General features: G+C 43.0%; 1 protein-coding gene across 2 annotated transcripts in view; it reads right to left on the bottom strand.

The window, feature by feature from the left end:
• Positions 1–19,449, bottom strand: part of TRIM44 (tripartite motif containing 44) — a 99,946-nt gene that overhangs the window by 79,619 nt on the left and 878 nt on the right. For both annotated transcript variants that reach the window (XM_005304525.4, XM_042849174.2), the window contains exon 2: positions 11,226–11,303. In XM_005304525.4, coding sequence (XP_005304582.2) covers positions 11,226–11,303 — 78 coding nt within the window. The remainder of the gene's footprint in view (positions 1–11,225; positions 11,304–19,449) is intronic.

Raw genomic sequence — 19,449 nt, 5'->3', positions numbered from 1 at the left:
GGAAAAATTAAATAAAATAAAAACTGAAAATGAAGGGCCCTAGCTACACAGCTCTCTAGTAGCTAGGGTTCCCAACTTTGGTTGGATGCGTTCCTGGAGATTTCATCACAGGACATAATCTTTAAATTAAAGATTAATCTTTAATTCCTGGAGACTCCAGGAAAATCCTGGAGGGTTGGCAAACCTACTAGTAACCCAAACCATGCCTTCTCATCTACACTGCATTTTAGCAGTGTAGCATCCCTGCTACCTCCCCGTTGCCAGAGTCTTTCCTGTAGTGGGGAAGAGGCTCCAGCAGTAGGGTGGCTCCCCCTGCTGAAGCCTTCCTCCGCTGCCTCCCCTCTGCCAGAATGTTTCACTGACATGTGTAGCCACACACACACACACACACACCCCCCACCAGTGTGGACACAGCCTGTTTTTCACTATAGCATATACATGTACACTACATGCCGCCACCAAAGGTGTGTAGCATAGACGTAGCCTAAATGCCTTGCCCAAAGTCAAACCAAATCTGCTGTAGGAACAGGGAGTTGGATCGATGTCTCCAGACATGCAGAGCTTTATTCGTCACTGTCTTTCACCTTGAGTAGTCATTTGCACCATTATTTCATCTGCTAGTTTAGGCGACAGATCCTACTGGACAAACAGACATTAAATTTCTAAACCAGACACCCCAAAAAAGCAGAACGCAGTTAACCTACCGTCCAATTAAAACTGGAATCTCCACTCATGACTAGAAACCATTCAAGCAATTTCAGGAACAGTCCTTCACAGACATCCTACTTCATCTGTTTACAGTGCAATTTAGTCCCATTAAAAATTATGGCTCTGACAATAGCTTAGCAGCTCATTAGTACAGTGTGCATTTGCCTTTTGATGGCTAGTCATCAGGCGCGTGAGGTCAGTTTGCCAGTGTAAATATATAGCAACTGCCCTGATTTAACAAAACCTAAGAAAGAGCTGATTAGTAATGGGCATGCAGCCAACATTTTGTTGTTTCTAGAATATAGCCATTTGTTTAGAATGTTATGAGGTAATAAGTTTCCATGAGGAAAGAATACAGCACCACATTATAAGAATCATGTTGCTTCAGTGGATTTGTCCTCCCTTTCTCTCTGTGTAAAGGGTCTCTAAATAATACTTTAACCATCTTAGGAACAGGCAGCACAAAGCACTACAGACATAGCCACAAGCCACTCCAAGAATCATGGCTGTCTAATGTTATTGGATTTCTGCAATTCTCTTACCCACTCCTCTCTAAACCTAGAGAAACAATTCCGCTCTAGGAGTAATCACATAGGAAGTGGGTGGTTGAAAGTGACACGAAAGGTTTGTGGGGGCTCTTTGTTCAGGCAGGCACTATATTTAAAACTGATGTAGAACATATTTCATTCGGTTTACAGAGAAAAAATGTGATTCATTCCCCACCTAAGCGAGTCCACTTATTTCAAAATGAAAGTCAGTGAAAATGTCAGCCCCCTGGTTTCCCTACCCAAGCGCTTTCTAGTTCTGGTGCAAGACTGCAAAATGTAACTTCTTGATTGGAAGCATCACTCACCGCCTCCCCACCCACCCCCTAGCTAACACAAGTGGTACAGCACTAGTGGTAGCGCAATAGTAGGAAATTTTTAAGGAAAATAAGGCTAGTATAGACCAAGCCAATGAGAGTTAGGACACAACCTTAGCACAGCCCCTATTAGTTCACCCGGTAAAGGAGCAATTTACGTACCGAATGGCCAGGTTGGAGTCTCACCTGTGGCAATGTGCAGGATGTACATGCAGCAAGGGCATCTGTGGGGAGATTGCAACCTTATGGACTCCCATTATTACATTTTCCTTACCTAGTAAAAATCAGGATTAAACATTCTTTGCAAGAGACGTCTCAGTAAAATTGCTGCAGCAGCTTGATGAGGGCTCAGAGAAAAACAAAGAAGGCCTCATTGTTTGCCTCTCTGCCAAAAGCTGGGCTTGCTATGTGCACTTCCTAGTAGAAGCTGCCTCAGTCCCAACCACTCAGACGGTGGCTATTGCTTGGCTGTCCATTGCTCTCCACTTTCCCCTGAACTGGGACACTTCATTTGGACTGTACACATTCCAAGGGTTTTTTTTTTTTTTTTTTCCCTTTTTTTGCCGCATTGTGGGTGAACTTACAATGGTGGAAGAATGCTTTCCAATAACAGAACTGGTAGCCTGGGACCTCACAGTTACATGCAAGTCTGCCATTCACCCAGCAACTGCCACATCTCTGACTGCTGAATGTATGATGACACAACCTCATTTCTCTAGAGGTTTAATCTCCCAGTTACAAGTGATCAATCCACTTGCAGCCTTGCAGTTTGCCACACCCTATGCTTGGAGTCCAAAGTTGCCCCAACAATAAATAATTTACATTTATGTCGCAACTTCCATCAATTCTGTTTCCATAGAAATCAGTGAATTGTGGGACTCAGAAGACAAGAGTTCAATGCCCTGCTCTGCCACAGACATGCTGAGGACCTTGGGCAAGTTGCTTAGTTCTCTGTGCATCAGTTTCCCCATCCATATAATGGGATAGTAGTTCTTCTGTACCACAGAGAGGTGCAGTGAGAATGAATATATACATTACAGATTGTGAGGTGCTCAGATAGTAAGATACTTATACAACTCCCACTATCAAAGATTGATAAGAGGACCATGCTTTGGAAGCACACTATCCAATAGCAGCACTGGGGGGAGAGGGGGGAGGAGTAATTTTGATAGGCAAAAAGTGATTTATACCATCTGGAATTTAGTCAGACACCAGGATTATCACCTCTGCTCTTGCCAAATTAAACACCACCAGTGGTCAACGCTTGTTTTATATCTCACTTGAGGGAAAACACCCACCAGTGTCACACTGGGGCATGAGTTCTGCTCTGACCAAGGAGGAAACACTCCACTCAGTGAATCATTAACCTTGCTTGCTTCCTGGAAGGTCTCCCATTCAAAGAGTGAGCTGGCCTTACACAGTTTAGCCTGAAGAATCTGACAGGGTCACACCAATGCCAATGCCATCAATAAACTTAAAACAAACAAACAAACAAACCAGCTTTTTCTTTTCACGGTAACAGGCTTGTCAATATTATTAGTGCCCTTTCCTGTGTGGGGATTTCAATTACAGATCAATGAAATTTGTGTCACTCCGGTGGGAAATTAGCAATTGTATGAACTAACTACAGGACCCTTCCCTATGATGCCATTATCCCCTACCCCTTTTTCCTTTTGCATTGTATACATTTGCCTGGCATATAACAAGTGAGCCAGTGAATGACCAAAGAGATTAAATGAGATTCACTGTTAGACTGTTATCTACAAGTCAGATCTCCTTAATTCGTAAAACTGTAGGGTTAAGCCTCTTTATTTAATGCAAGTAAGGCACCTCAGCCCAACTGAACAGGTGGATGAACTAGGCAAAGGGAAGAAGACTCTGTCAAATGCAACACTCAGCTGTTTTATCACTATTACCATAGTAAAGTTTTATAAGTAGATAGCAAGGGTCTTAAATTAAATGTCATATATCATCTGGCACTGGAAACATGAAATGTAGTTCCCTATAGGGAAAAAGAGTGACAGCTCTGCTCAGCTTGTCAAAATGGCATTTGCCTCATAATCAGCTGTTCAGGCAAATGAATCACCATTTGGCAGAGACTGTTACTGAAAACTACTTGCTAAAACTTTAGATGAAGAGGCAATTTTGTAGTTGTACTGAACTGTTTAAAGCCCACGTTTCTCTGACAGTAACAATAATGCAGAAGAGGTGACAAAGAACATTTCACGGCTTTAAAAAATGAAGCTGATATTTAAAAAAGGACATTTAATCTTCTCCCCTTCCTGCTTCTCCTTCCCACAAAACAAAAGGTACATCCTGCAACTATTTCCCTTTTAGACAAGTCAGGGACTGTTGCTGCCTTTTTGTGTTGGCTCCAGAAAGGTTGTTAACTAGACTTATAAACTCCAGTTAATTGCCTCTGTGCACTGATCTCCTGTTTGTATAAATACACACAAACCCCCAGCCTGTTAGACTTACACCGGTGGTCACAGGTAACAGCTACACTGAACTAGTTAATTGAAAACTAGGTTCTGTGCAACAAAGAAGGGTTCCTTTAATTCAGATGCTGCTATGCTAATTTGCTTGCATTAGTTATAAAAATAACTACATACAGTTTATAGCATTGCAGCAAAAACAGATTAAGGAGACTGCGGATAACCATGTGGACCATAAACTATCGTGCTGGAAATGGAAGGTTAATGTACAGAAAAGCAGGGTAAATTAGAAAGTACAATATGCCAATTTAGAAGGGACCCATTTTCTTAGGAGCCTGATCCTGCCAGTTGTTGAACACCCTGGTCTCCCATTGACTTCAATGTGAGTTAGGGATTCTTAGCACTCCACAATTGTGAACCTACTTTGTGTCTATATGTATGAATCTACTGGGATTTATGTTGAACTCTAGTCTGCAGACACTCAAGAGGCACAGTGGGAGCAGAGCCAGGAGTCAGAGTCCGTGAGAACAAGGTTGACCTTTTGATATACAAACCCCCAAGGAGGAGCAGGACCTCCAAGTTACCAGATAGGAAAGGGAGGGGAAAAAAAAGTTAGGTCTCCCTCTGCTCCAATTGCTGAAGGGCGGTAGGTACAGGAACACAGGCTGGCCAATGAGCTGCTGAGCATGTGTGGGGTCACGAAGCCATGAAGCTTTTGCTTGTATTTATGGCCAGATTTTTAGAAGAACTTTACAATTTTAGTCTGGGCCTTTTATTCATTCTTTGTGTAATAAAAAAAAAATGCAAACAATCATACAATGGCCTCATACAATGCTCTAGGTACCTTTGACAAACCTGTTAATTACCCAAGATCAAATAAAAATACCAAAAATACACAAAGAGAAAAGTTAACCTCCCTACATTGCTGCTACCCAGCCAACATCCATCGCTTCACAGACAAGCAGTAAAAGTGGGCCTGAAGGCTAACAAACAAGTTCCAAAAGCTCCACGCCAAATCCTTCTTCTCCAAGGAAATTGCCTGCTGGCTGCAAGGGTTACAGATCTGTCCAGACAACTAGACAGACTTATGTGCACTGCTGGGGAAGAACCAGCGGTTATGATACATGTAGGTACCAATGATATATAGAAATGTAGGAAAGAAGTGCTGGAGACCAAATTTAGGCTGCTATGTAGGAGATTAAAATCCAAGACCTCCACGGGAACATTCTCTGAAATGCTCCCAGTTCCACATATAGGGCCAGTTAGACAGGCAGAACTGAGCATGGATGAGACGATGGTGTAGGGAGGAGGGTTTTAGATTTATTAGGAACTGGGGAACCTTTTGGGAAAGGAGGAGCCTAGACAGGAAGGATGGGTTCCACCTGAACCACAAAACGGAACCAGAATGCTGGCATGTAAAATTTAAAAGGTCGTAGAGGAGTTTTTAAACTAAGGACTGAGGGAAAGCTGACAGGTGGGGAGTAGCACACAGTTCAGACAGATACATCCTATACTGGAGGATCTATTATCAGGGATTTTCTATATCCTAGCAAAGAGGAGAGGATAGAAGTTGATAAAATACAGAGAGGAACTGAAGAGAAACAGTAAAATGAAAAAAGAGTCCCATTCAATGACATCACTTGGAGGGCAGACAACTAAAAGTGCTGGTATACAAATGGTAAAAATCTAAATACTAAAATGGGTTAACTTGAATGCCTGGTATTAAATGAGGATATTGGTATAACAGGCATCACAGAAACTTTGTGGAACGATGATAATCAATGGGATATGGTAATACAAGGGTACAAAATATATAGGAATGACAGAATAGGTTGTGCTGGTGAGGGAATGGCATTAAATATGTGCAAAAGCACACAGAGCCAAATATAGTAAAACTCTTAAATGAATAAAACTATACACAGAATCTCTGTGGATAGAAATTCCATACTTGAATAACAAGAGTATAGCAATAGGAATATACTACCAACAACTGGACTAGGACTGTGATGGTGAAAGTGAAATGCTCAGGGAAATTAGAGATGCTTTAAACATAGAAAACTCAATAATAATGGGGGATTTCAATTACCCTCATATACACTGGGTACATGTCACCTCAGGGAAGGATGCAGATATAAAGTTTCTAGACACCATTAATGACTGCTTCTTGGAGCAGCACGTCCTGGAACCCACAAGGGGAGAGACAATTCTTGATTTAGTACTAAGTGGAACACAGTATCTAATCCAAGAGGTGTACGTACCTGAACTACTCAGTAATAGCGACCATAATATAATTAAATTTAACATCCTTGTGAAGGGGAAAATGCCAAAGAAGCCCACCCTAGTAACATTTAAGTTCAAAAAGAACTACACAAAAATGAGGAAACTAGTTACATAGAAATTAAAAGAAACAATCACAGGAGTGAAAGGCTGCAAGCTGCATGCAAACTTTAAAAAAAAAAAACCTATTATAGAGCCTCAAATTATATTATATTATATATAAACAGATAACTAGAAAAATGCCATGATGGCTAAACAACAAAGCAAGAGAGGCTGTTAGAAGCAAAAAAGCCTCCTTTAAAAATTGGAAGTCAAATCCTATGGAGAAAAATAGAAAAGAGCATAAACTCTGGCTAGTCAAATGTAAAAATATTATTAGGCAGGCCAAAAAAGAATTGGAAGAGTAATTAGCAAAAAACTAATAGCAAAAACAACTTTAAGTACATCAAAAGCAGACAGCCTGTCAGTGGGGCCATGGATTCTCAAGGTGATAAAGGATCACTCAAGGAAGCCATAGTGGAGAAGCTAAATAAATTCTTTGCATTGATTTTCACTGCAGAGGATGTTAGGGAGATTCCCACACCTAAGACAGTCTTTTTAGGTGACAAATCTGAAGAACTGTCCCAGATTGAGGTGCTAATCGAGGAGGTTTTGGAACAAACAGATATATTAAACTGTAACACGCCACCCGGGCTAGACGGTATTCATCCACGAGTTCTGAGGCAACTCAAATATGCAATTGCATACCTACTAACTGTGGTATGTAACCTATCACTTAAATCGGCCTCTGTACCAGATGTTTGGAGGATAGCTTATGTGATGCCAATTTTTATAAAAGGCTGCAGAGGCAACCCTGGCAATTAGAAGCCAGTAAGCCTAACTTCAGTACCAGGCAAATTGATTGAAACTATAGCAAAGAACAGAATTATCAGACAAATAGATGAACACAATCTGTTTGGGAAGAGACAACATGGCTTTTGTAAAGGGAGATCATGCCTCACCAATTCTTTGAGGGGGGTCAACAAACATGTGGACAAGGGTGATCCACCTGATATAGTGAAGTTGGACTTTCATAAAATCTTTGACAAGGTCTCGAAGGCTCTTACACGGAGTAGGCAGTTATGGGATCAGAAGGAAGGTTCTCTCATGGATCAATAACTGTTTAAAAAGCAGGAAACAAAGGGTAGAAATAAATGGTCAGAGGTAAATAACCGGGTCCCCCAGGAATCTATACTGGGACAAGTGCTGTTCAACATAGTCAAAAATGATCTGGAATAAAGGGTAAACAGTGAGGTGGCATAGATTGCAAATGATACAAAATTACTCAAGACAGTTAAGTTCAAAGAAGACTGTGAAGAGTTACAAAGGGATCTCACAAAACTGGGTGACTGGGCAACACAATGGCAGATGAAATTCAATGTTGATAAATGCGAAGTAATGCATATTGGGAAACATAATCCCAACTATACATATAAAATGATGGCGTCTAAATTAGCAGTTACCATCAAGAAAAATCTTGGAGTGACTGTGGATAGTTCTCTGAAAACATCCACTCAATGTGCAGCAACAGCAGTCAAAAAAAAGCTAACAATGTTAGTAACCATTAGGAAACGGACAGATAATAAGACAGTAATGCCACTATATAAATCCATGGTACACTCATACCTTGAATACTGCATGCAGTTCTGATTGCTCCATCTCAACAAGGGTATTTTAGAAATGGAAAAGGTACAGAGAAGGGCAAGGGACAGCTTCCATATGAGGAGAGATTAAAAATATGGGGACTGTTCAGCTTAGAAAAAAAGAGATGACCGGGGTGGGGAGGGGGAGGCATGATAGAGGTCTATTAAAATCATGAATGGTGTGGAGAAAGTGAATACGGAAATGTTATTTACCTCTTCACATAAACACGAGAACCAAACAGAACAAAGTCACCCAATGAAATGAATAGGCAGCAGGTTTAAAACAAACACAAGGAAGAACTAATTCACGCAATGCACAGTCAACTTTGTTGCCAGGGAGTGTTGTGAAGGCCAAAACTATAGCTGGGTTCAAAAAAGAATTAGATAAGCTCATGGAGGATGGGTCCATCAATAGCAATTAGACAAGATAGTCAGGGTGTCCCTAGGCCTCTGGCTGCCGGATGGTGGGACTGGATGACAGGGGATTGGTCGCTTGATGGTTCCCTGTTTTGTTCATTCCCTTTGAGACATCTGGTGTTGGCTGCTGTCAGAGGATGGGATATTGGGTTAGATGGACCATTTGTTTGACCCAATATGGCCATTCTTCTGTTCTAAGGTTTATCCCCTCAGAATAAGAGTCAACGTCTCTGAAAGCCAACTGTAAAATATGAACTACATGAGGAAATGGAAGGGTGGGGTAAAGACAGAGACCATTCTTAAGGAGATATTCAAATAAGAGATCCTTAGAACTTTAGGTAAGCATCCAAAATGGATCTCCAAACTTTTTAAGGTTCATTACTAGTCTAACCAGCCTCTCTCACCACTCCAGCCTCCTCTTCCTCCCACCCCCAAGACATTGAACCAATGCACAAAATAAATAGGCATTTGCAAAAACCAATTTATAATCCCCAAATGAAAGCAGCCATACGCAGAAATTCCTAACGTTATATATTGTACCTATTTCATCCATGCTCCTTAGGACCTTGAAGGACTCACTGGCCCTTCTGAACTTTTTAATTAAAGAAATAAAAGGCTATTTAAGAGAGGGGAGGAGGTTGCTGGAATCCATCCAAGTCCTAGCTGGGAAGGGAAGAGCTGCTAGATTTATATTAGATGAAATCATAAATCTTCATCCACCTTTTGCAGAGCTCTAAAGCTAAAAATAACTACAGTGCCTGCGGGACTTCAACATTTGGATTAATCAAGTCTTGTAGTGCCAGAGGGAAAAAACGCTACAGGAACAAAGCGCTGGAGGATTTCGGGGCCAGAGCGTTCAGGCAAGGACGCAGTATCCAGAGAACGAACTGCTGTTTGTTTCTGGTTCAAGCAGATGTTCCAGGAGAATTACAGCAGGGGAAAGGGGGAAAAAAAAAAAAAAAAAAATCTCAGTAACAAAATAGTCTATTATAGAAGGAAAAATAGATGTTGGCCACAATGGAGGGGGGCAGTCAGCCACCCCAGCTACTGTACCAGAACGCAGTTAATGTGAGGTTTGGGTGTTAGTAGAGAATTTGTTACATTACAGTCCATGATCTGGTACGGTATACTCAGTGTCCATCTGATCACAACTTCCCTCCACCTCATTTTGGAATTCCAGTACCAAACAACCCTTAGTGAGAAGCAAGCAGGATACAATTACCACACACTATGCAAACCCTGGAAGTACTTACAAATAAGTAAATACATGATTTAGCAACTGGAGGGAAATATGGAAACAATCAGGAAACTTCAAGAGAATACAAATGCACAGGATAAGAGATAAGGAAGACCTATCCCGTCATCTACGGTAGAACCTCAGAGTTACGAACACCTTGGGAATGGAGGTTGTTCGTAACTCTGAATGTTATGGTTCTTTCAGAAGTTTCCAACTGAACATTGATGCAGCTTTGAAACTTTACTATGCAGAACAAAAATGCTGCTCTCCCTTTATATTTTTAGTAGTTTACGTTTAACACAGTACTGTACTTTATTTCCCCCCGCCCCCTTTTTTTTTTTTTGGTCTCTGCTTCTGCCTGATTGTGTACTTCTGGTTCCAAATGAGGTGTGTGATTGACTGGCAAGTTCATAGCTCTGGTGTTGTTAACTGACTAGTTCTACACATTTATACTCTATACATTGTGGCACCTTTGTTACGCTACTATTTTGTTCCATTAAGTTTTCAATACATCAAGCAATGGGGTTTGCTGCAACTTCCCTTAGGAGACTCCTCCATTATCTAACAGATCTTGCCACTTGGAAGTTTTTCCTGATAGCTGGTGTAAGGGTATGTCTACACAGCCAATGTTAAAGCAGTGCCGCGGCAGTGCTTTAATGTGGCTGTGTAGTCACGGCTCCAGCGCTGGGAGAGAGCTCTCCTAGTGCTGTAATAAAACCACCTCCACAAGGAGAATAGCTACCAGCACTTGTATAAACCACTTTAGCCTCAATTTTGCTGACGTATGCCTTATACTTACCACAATGTTGAGAAGCAGAAGCCCTCTTTCCTCTCTCCTGCTGAGCTGTTTGTCAATGATAATTCCTGTTTGTGGTTCCCCCTTCTTATAACCAATCCCAGGCCCTCAAATGAAGCTTTGCAGATGCCATTTCCATTGCAGATTTTTGGTTAGCAAATGGGAGTCCATGTTAACAGGTGTCATACCAGTAAGTAGTTCTTAGTCCGCTCCCTGACTCTGCACTGGAATACATACACTTGAGATGTTATACCTTCCCTTCTCTTTCCAGGAGGTCTGTTTTTCCAGGAAGATGGTCACCTTTACATCTTCTGACAAGATTCCTTGTCACATGGAACCTTAGCACATTCTCCAAAGGGCTCTTGGTTATTATCTCCACTTGGATGACGGAAGGAAGACTGTTGTCCTAGTTCCCCAATAGATCATGTTTCTCTGATGCCACCTTAGCAACAGTATAGCTTGTTGTGGACCTTTCACAATTTGTTTAGCTACACTGATTTTAGAGTGGGTGTGGACCTCTAAGGTAAGCGCTACTGCAAAGAAAATTAACAACACACTTGTTTGCAGTTGAGGGAAAACAATTAATTATTCTATTTTATGACTTTGAACATACAAGGGAAAAAATATATGACATATCACTAGGCATATCAGAAGTCTGCTTTCTGTGTTTTGATTGACATGCTTAATTAGATCTCAACGTAACATTCAGATAGTCATTAACAATATACCGCGCTTAGCTCAAGGAGAATGAAAGGCGAGAGAGAGAGAGCGCGCACGTGCATTCAAACAAACAATCATTTCAGTAACTTACTTTAGGGTCTGCACACTTGAACTTTAACCTTTCCACCATCTCCAGCATGGCCACCTTCAGGTCAACGGGTTCTCTATTCTAAAAGGAAGGGAGGACAGAGGTCACTAAACAGCACTCATTTTAACTCTACCAAGCACAACAAGGATTTTCACAGGACAATCGGAGGCAGCAATTTTTCAGCTAATTCTATCAGCCAAGTTGCAGTGAACCCATGAATACATTTGCCTGCGTTTCTGGGACTATTTTTGTTCAGGCAAAAGGCACGAGGAAAAAAAAAAAAAAAAAAAAAAAGAGCAAGCTGCCGCCAAGTGAGCTGAGAAAACTATTGGAATGAAAATTAAATGCAATTGCACAGGCTGACTCATTCATTGCTTTGTCTCATGGCTCAGCTGTAGCCATGTTCACTGAATTAGGGCCCAATCCTACAAGATGCTCATTGCCCCTCAACTACTACTAAAGCCAATGGCTCAGTGACTAGCAGGAGGCACTCAGCACTTTACAGGATAAGGCTCTTACTGAGGATCTGCAAGAATGGGGTGGCCAGGGTCCATGTAACATTTATATTCTATAATGGGCACTGGCTGCCTGATAATTTAATCTTGCACTTTTTGTATATCCATTTATAAACAGGAGCAGAGAGAGAGATTAAAAAAAGGAAAGAACTAATTAAGGAAGCAATCAAGAGTTCATACTTCAGGAGAGAGAAGTGAAGTGATAGGCACTTATGGAATCCCTGGAATATTCATTTCCTTTGCTTCAACTGTTCTCTGCAAAAAGTAAAGTTACACTTATTTGAGAGGATATTTGCACAGGATGATTCTGCTTATAGTGAACGTTTCTGATGTCTTCCTTTAAAAAAAAAATTATATATATATATTTTTCCTTGGGACAGCTGCATCAAAACAGGAATAATGTCATCTGCTTCTGTTGCTCATTCCTCACTGGAAACCTACCTAATTAAGGTGTTTATATAGCGCCAGTCAGTTTCCAGGCATCGTATCTTCTATTCCTTGAGCAATCAATTATGACATTCAGATTAGGATTTCAAAGGAGGCGGAAGCAGCAGGAACAGACAAAAATCAAAAGCAACAAAGATCTTATTTGTATAGAGGTGCTCCAAGTAATCAACCAAATAAATGGTGAACTATTAAAATATGGTATATAAGCAGGACTGTTTCCAAAGAGAAGTTTTTCAATGAGGCATCAATGGCAAGTGTCCAGAAGGACTAGTTTGACGTGAGACAGAAGGCAGAGTGATTTAAACAATGCAAGCAGCATCCCAATGATCCTTAACACACACCCAGAGACAGAAAACAAGAGCATTTTTTCCTCTCAAAATACATTAAATGTCAAAGCAGAGAAATGTGAGCATGTCCCATCTGATTTAAACTTCTGTGCTCTAGATCCTCCACAGTAGCTCCTCTGATCCTAGTTCAGAGACTAGGATCTGCTAAGGGCATTACCTGAGTCTTTCATTTCACTTGCCATGTGGCTCTTCCACAGCATTAAAACATCATCCAAACTATTTTTGATAAATAAGCTATCAGCGTATGACTTTTGAAAGTCGAAGAAAGCTGGTTATTGTCACCTATTGACAAGGTATTGATACTATTACTTGGAGCATGCTCTTTTGCAAAGGAGAGTCGAGTCTGAACACACATTCCAAAACTAGAACGATCCAAGCTACAGCTAAAAATGTTTGTTACGCATTAAAGATTCTCTCTCCACTGTGGATACAGGAGTACAGCCAGCAATTTGAAGTTTGCAAAAACCTAACCAACCTTATCCCCCCCACCCACCTGACTGAAGTAGTTTGATTACATCCTTGGTACTGCAGGCCTACCTTTGCACAAATAAGGGTACAGAGCAACCTCAATGCTCACTGATTTCACCAAGTCCAGAGCACTCAGCACCCTGCGGGACTGCACTTCTAGAGCAGGTGAAGTTAGACACAGACACCCTGCTAGGAACTCAGTAAGAAGCAGGATGAACAATGAGAACTGGCTAGTTCATTTCAAGAAACAGTGCTCCAAGGAAATTAAAATTGCACCCAGTATGCACCTGCCCAATCTGTAATAGAGATGGGAGCATCATGGTTAAATTTGGGTAAATATGAACCAGGAGTGTATTCAGTTAATTTATTCTGTGACCTTTGGGATACAAAAGTTTAAAATAAGAAAACATGTGCCCGGGGTGAGATTCTCTGCTACCCAAGAGGAGATGGGGCCAGGGCTCAGATGGCTAAAAGCCTAAGTTATGGCAACATCTAAGGGCTGTACTCTGGGTCAGTGGTGCAACTGCCACTCAGTGAAAGTCACCATTTGGACCTTGAAAAGTCTCCAGATGGAGCAAAAATCTCTCTAAACTCCAGAGAGCCAGCATTTATCTGAGTGTGGCCATCTGGGTGATCATTTTCCATTGGCTGCTATCATCACATGGTACAAAAAAGCCCCAACTCCACACTACTTTCTAGATTTGATGCCTGAATCCACTGCTAGTGAAGTCACCGACTTCAGCGGGAGCAGTCCCTCCATCTTTTCCTAAACAGGAGAAGTCTTGTAACCAACAAGACTTCTAAAGTACATATGACTGCAATGTTTTGCTACTTGGTAAAAGCTTTATAGATTTGTTTGCAGGGACACATTGTAATGAATTGTTTCTTGTTTCCTTGTTTCTTTTTCTTATTTTTGGGAAAAGGTGATTAACATATGAATTACGTCAGTATGCCCTTGAACGATTCAGTATGGATTTTACTCAACTTGTGGTGGAGTCAGTTGTAAATGTTATGCTTTTGAATGCTACTGTAGCATGCAATTTGAAATAAAAATCCACAAGTATAAAAGCTAAAAAGAAAAGGTTGCTTCTCTGACAGATGTAGTAAACGTTAGGACAGCTAGAGACGCATTCATTGGAGTTTTAAAATAATTAAAACTGAATTTTAAATAAAGCGAATACAGGCATCAAGACAACCATTTGCCTTGCTTCCACATGGCTGTGGAGATTTATTGAAAAGGACAATTCTAAGGACCCGACTGCTCTCCTGCAAAGGTTTCCCCTTTCAGATATATTGTAACAAGATTTAAGTATTCTGGGTGAAGTGCCAGAGAGTGGACAGAGCTCTGGGGAAGCATTGTGGGTACAGCAAGGTTGACAGACACACAAGAGATTCTGTGTAGGGGATGGTAGGGGAGCTAAATAGGCGGTGCTTCTTCTTTTTCAATGCTTAGCTGAACAATCGGCTGTACCACTTGTTCGCCATTTGGTCAGTTCCTGTGTGGCCGCAAAGCCTTGACCAGTTGAAAGTCCTATGTTGGAACAGACTTGATGCACCTATGTAATAGGGGGGTCTGTCTCTGGGCCGCCTCCACCCCTCAGTTGGTGAAATTGTATCCCGGATGTTCCAAGCCACCCAGAGAATGGCGTTTGCTGGAACGCCTTGTGGCATTCTGGCAATATGTCTGAAAAGCATAAGATGCCGGCTATGGACAAATGGCCCCAGTAGTCTGTAGACTGGAGCAACCGTAAACATCTGCGTTACAAAGTCATTCCACTTTATGCCCAATATACGATGTTGGCATTTTATGCGGAAAGCCTCCAGCTTTGTCCAGTCTGAGCAACATAGTGTCCATGTTTCGCAACTGTACAGCGGAGGATTCAGGATCTATTCGAGTTGTATTTGATCGTGCCGAGATGATGTTGATTCCACATTCATGGTAAACGACCCTTTGTAAAGGGCTGTGGGTGATCAACGTCTGAGGGGGGATTGATGTGTGCTGGGTGTCTGGGGGATGCCAGGGTTGATGCTGAGTGTCTAGAGAAATGCAAAGGGCTGCATGGCGAGTGCCTGCAGGAAGTGGGGGGAGGCAGGTAGCTTAGTCCTGAGAGTCTCTTACCTGCTGAGCCCAGTGAGACCATTTGCAGCCGGAGGTTCCGGCCTCCACACTGCTGGGTCCTGAGTGACAACAGGGCAGACTACAGCTGCTGCTTGCCGCTGCCTAGAGTTACACAAGGAGCAACTGGTGCCACCGCATTTCCCCTCGTCGTCGTCCCCCCGCCAAAATCTGACACCCCTGAAGTGCGCATGGACAGGTGCCTCCAACTCCAAGCAAGGTCTGACTGGAATTGAAGCTCACTCCCTGAGCACGGGCAAAAGCAAAAGTCAGAGTATCCAGAAATTTATTTAAAAGTCACTGTTCAGCAACCTGGTGCAGCAAAGCTTGACAAATCTTTCTGAGACTAAAAAGCTGCTAGATTAGCAACAAATTTGCTACATTGGCAACACTGCTCTGGGCTGCACCACTGCTGGAAACTGTCTGCTTGCTGCAACCCCCACCCCTAACATGCCCTCTCATCCCTGCCCCCAATGCCAAGGCTTGTGAAGGCTAACTCTCAAGGACTCCTTATGGCTTCCTCCACAGTACCTGCCCCCAGCCTGTCCCTTCCAGATCTGAGGCTTTTAGAGCTGCTTACACCATTTCAGCCTTTTTACCCAGAACAAAGAAGCTGGAATGGGGGTGGGGGGGGGGGGGCAGAGAACAAGGATCCCACCCCTTGTTTTTAAAGAGATGCTAAGGACCCACAGCTCCAGTTCAAGTCACTGGAAGCTATGGGTGTTCAGCACATCGGAAATAAGTCCCTTAATGAAATGGGCATTCATTAATCCTGTTGCACTACTAGCCTTGTTCTAATCAGCAACTACTTGAGCGCCAAAAGAAATTCCAATAACAATTTCAAAAAATGTAAGGTTCCCTCCAGGGATCAGCCCATATACTTCTCTTTCAAAACAAAAATCCATTAACAGAACCACTACCCCCTCACCTCCTCAAACGATGGCAATGCTTGGATTCAGATTCCAATTTAGCAGGTCAGACCCATCTCTAAGTTTCTGGGTTTCATCTTATTGACTTGGAACCCTTAGCCAAAGAATGACCTTGACGAACAAGAACAAGATTTCAGCCTATTATCCAGCCCCTTCACCTCTGCGAATGGGTGGGTGGTGGTGTCTTTGTTACTGACGCTTTCACTTCTTCTAAGGGAAGCACAATAACGATCTGAGGGTACGTCTTCACTTACCGGAGGGTCCGGCGGCAGGCAATCGATGTCCTGGGATCGATTTATCGCGTCTGGTTAAGACGCAATAAATCGATCCCGGATCGATCCCGGAAGTGCTCGCCGTCGACGCCGGTACTCCAGCTCGCCGAGAGGAGTACGCGGCATCGACGGGGGAGCCTTCCTGCCGCATCTGGACCGCGGTAAGTTCGGACTAAGGTACTTCGAATTCAGCTACGTTATTAACGTAGCTGAATTTGCGTACCTTAGTCCGAAGTGGGGGCTTAGTGGGGACCAGGCCTCAGACACTGAAGTGACACTACTGAAACAAATATGGCTTGGGAGCACTCTTTAAAAAAAACATATTGTGCATGTGAATGTAGTGCTTACAACAGGAGTTGTCTTGACAGCCCTGGAGACTGAAGTCCCAACTTTAGACAGAAAACAGGCAACGCAAGGAGAGCAGCCAGACAAGCTTCCCCTATGTGCTGCAACCCAGATCAAAGGAACCAGCTCTCGGAGTTGGAGAGGAGCCTGCTCTCAGTGGCCCTTCTGCTGAGACTCCAAACAACAGTGCTACGGGCGCTAGCAATTTTTACGATGTAGACCGTGAAACTGGACTAAGTCAACAAATTTATTTCGCATAGGCCACCCAACAGCCAACAGACTGTAGGAACTCTCAGCTAAACAGCAGCAGCAACTAATGGGGGTTGGATACAACTCAGAGGCTTTTAATATCTTACTACCAATCCCCCATGAATCATCCAGTCCACTCTTTGTGGAACTATGGGAGAAGGTTTCAGAAATGTGCAGCTGAAAGGCAACAGCAGGGTAGACTGAAAGTATGTCTACACTGCAGCAGGGAGCAAGCCTGGGTAGATGGATTTGAGCTGGCAAGGCTTGTGTTAGTACACTTAAAACAGCAGCGTGGGCATAGCGGCATGGGCTGGAGCTTGGGATCTCCAGCCCACTCAACCCCCTAAGCTCCCAGCTGCAGTGTAGATGTATCCAGAGGAGCTATCAGTCCTTTAGCTAGTCATTTTAGCCATTAATGGAACAAATAAATCTGCAGTGAAGTGAACAAAGAGGAAGCAGCACGTCTGTGTATTTTTCCCCTTTCTATTTTGATACTTAGAAAATTAACACCATGTCTTTAAAAACTCCCACACTTCCTAAGAGACAGAGCAGCACTTTTCCTGGGATTGCAGAAAAACAACCATCAAGGTTGGAAGGGAGGCCTAAAATTAAACCTACCAGCTGTGTCTTGGTTTGCCAGAGCACGCTGCACCAGCAGGCTACTGAAATATACAAGAACTTCCCACTTCAGAGAGTAAGAGGTTTATACATGTCAATAACCCCCAAGGAAACCCAGCAATATTACAGGTTTCAGAGTAGCAGCCGTGTTAGTCTGTATCCGCAAAAAGAACAGGAGTACTTGTGGCACCTTAGAGACTAACAAATTTATTAGAGCACAAGCTTTCGTGGACTATGCATCCGAAGAAGTGGGCTGTAGTCCACGAAAGCTTATGCTCTAATAAATTTGTTAGTCTCTAAGGTGCAGCAATATTACATTTACTGAGAGCTACTTGCCTATGTCAGATTTCATTCCATAGTTCCCATGCTTTGTTTCACTATTGGAGATGCTCTTTACAACTGATTGGTGGCTGGTTACCTTTCTCTATGTCCTCACATGTCAATGCCCCAGCACAGTTGCTGCCATCTCACCATCTCTCTTCCCCTGATCTCTAACCCATGTATTTTTTCTCCCCCCCATCCTCCTTTCTTGATTCTTGCCCCGTGTCATCTCCCCTTATGACTGCCCATCACACTCACTCATAAACAGAAGGGTTGGAAGAGATGGAGAAAGAAGCAGTCTATTGATAACTCCCTGGGGCCAATCCACACATGCTCTTGTAGCTGCCCCAAGTGCCACAGAAGCAGAGAAAAGAAGCTTGGTCTGGCTGGTTGCTTCTTGAGCCTGTAGTGACAGACCCTGGGATTTGTTTGCTAATTCACTTAGTTTCAGTATAGAAAATGCCCTCATCAGGGGAAGGGCAGGTCAGATGTGATAACAATATGTGGAAAAACTTCCCAGAAATGATTGCTTTGCCAAGGATATTAAAGACACCACAAACCATCCCTCTGGGGCAGGCATGGAAATGCTGAAAGACAAAACCTTCCTAGGATCTCTAAGAAGGAACACACTGCATACAGCCTGTGTGCCAACAGAAGGCAAGTTTTACTGATAAAACTTTGCAGCATGGATCATCAGGCCTTAGAGTGCATTAACAACCATGCTTTCAATAGGCAGCCTACTGATGGGTCCAAATGAAACTGTCTCAACTGGACACAGCAAAAGTTGGGTCTGGTTTATATTTGGGTTGTAAGCAGCAATACACAATAGAGAATTTGGTTATGTTTGTTTCCTGGGTGCACTGTAAAGACAAAGAGACAGACGGCCTTACTCTCTTGAGGCTCTGATGGGATTCAAAAGCAACTTCACTGGCATCAGTGGAGTTACTCCAGTGTCAACTCATGCAAGAGAAAAATCAAGCCCACAATACCCAAGAGTTTATAGACCATCATCAGGGGAATTAACTTCTGCACTAGCACAAAGGCAGAGGGGAGGTTGCTTGTGCCTCCCTTGTTCAGGAGTATCGGGGGCCAGTTCAGCTTCCGCTGCAGAATACTGTAGTCCTGAGCATTAGCCTATTTTACATCCCCCAATGCCCTATTGCCAAAGGAGCTTGTGGCAATGGGGAACTGATGGAGTGCAGAATCATCTCAGGTAACCAACACCCAATATGGGAGTGTGGCCTGTCTCTTGCACTGGTGGGGGGCAGACATGAGATTACACCATCCTAAAGAGATACCTTGGGCCTGCTCTAAAGCCCCTTCTTTCTCCATCTCTTGTCATCCTTCTGTTTATGGGTGAATGTGATGGGGAGCCATAAGAAGGGAGGACACATGGGGCACCAGTGAGTCTGGCCTAACACATCCTGGCAGGCCATACTGGACCCTGAAACTGACACACTGCATAACAGCCCTGCAAAGAGAGCAACTGCCCCTCTTTGTGCCTCAGTTTCCCCAGGGTGTGCAATGGGGCTCCACTCACAACACCGGTGCAATGCTGCCACTTCACTGGAGCTCTTCCTCCGGCACCCCGCGAGCGGAG

This window comes from Chrysemys picta, chromosome 4 (genome assembly GCF_011386835.1).
Source record: "Chrysemys picta bellii isolate R12L10 chromosome 4, ASM1138683v2, whole genome shotgun sequence".
Lineage (NCBI taxonomy): Eukaryota > Metazoa > Chordata > Testudines > Emydidae > Chrysemys > Chrysemys picta.
The sequence above is the reverse complement of the archived record's forward strand: the minus strand, read 5'-3'. Positions and strand labels throughout refer to the sequence as shown.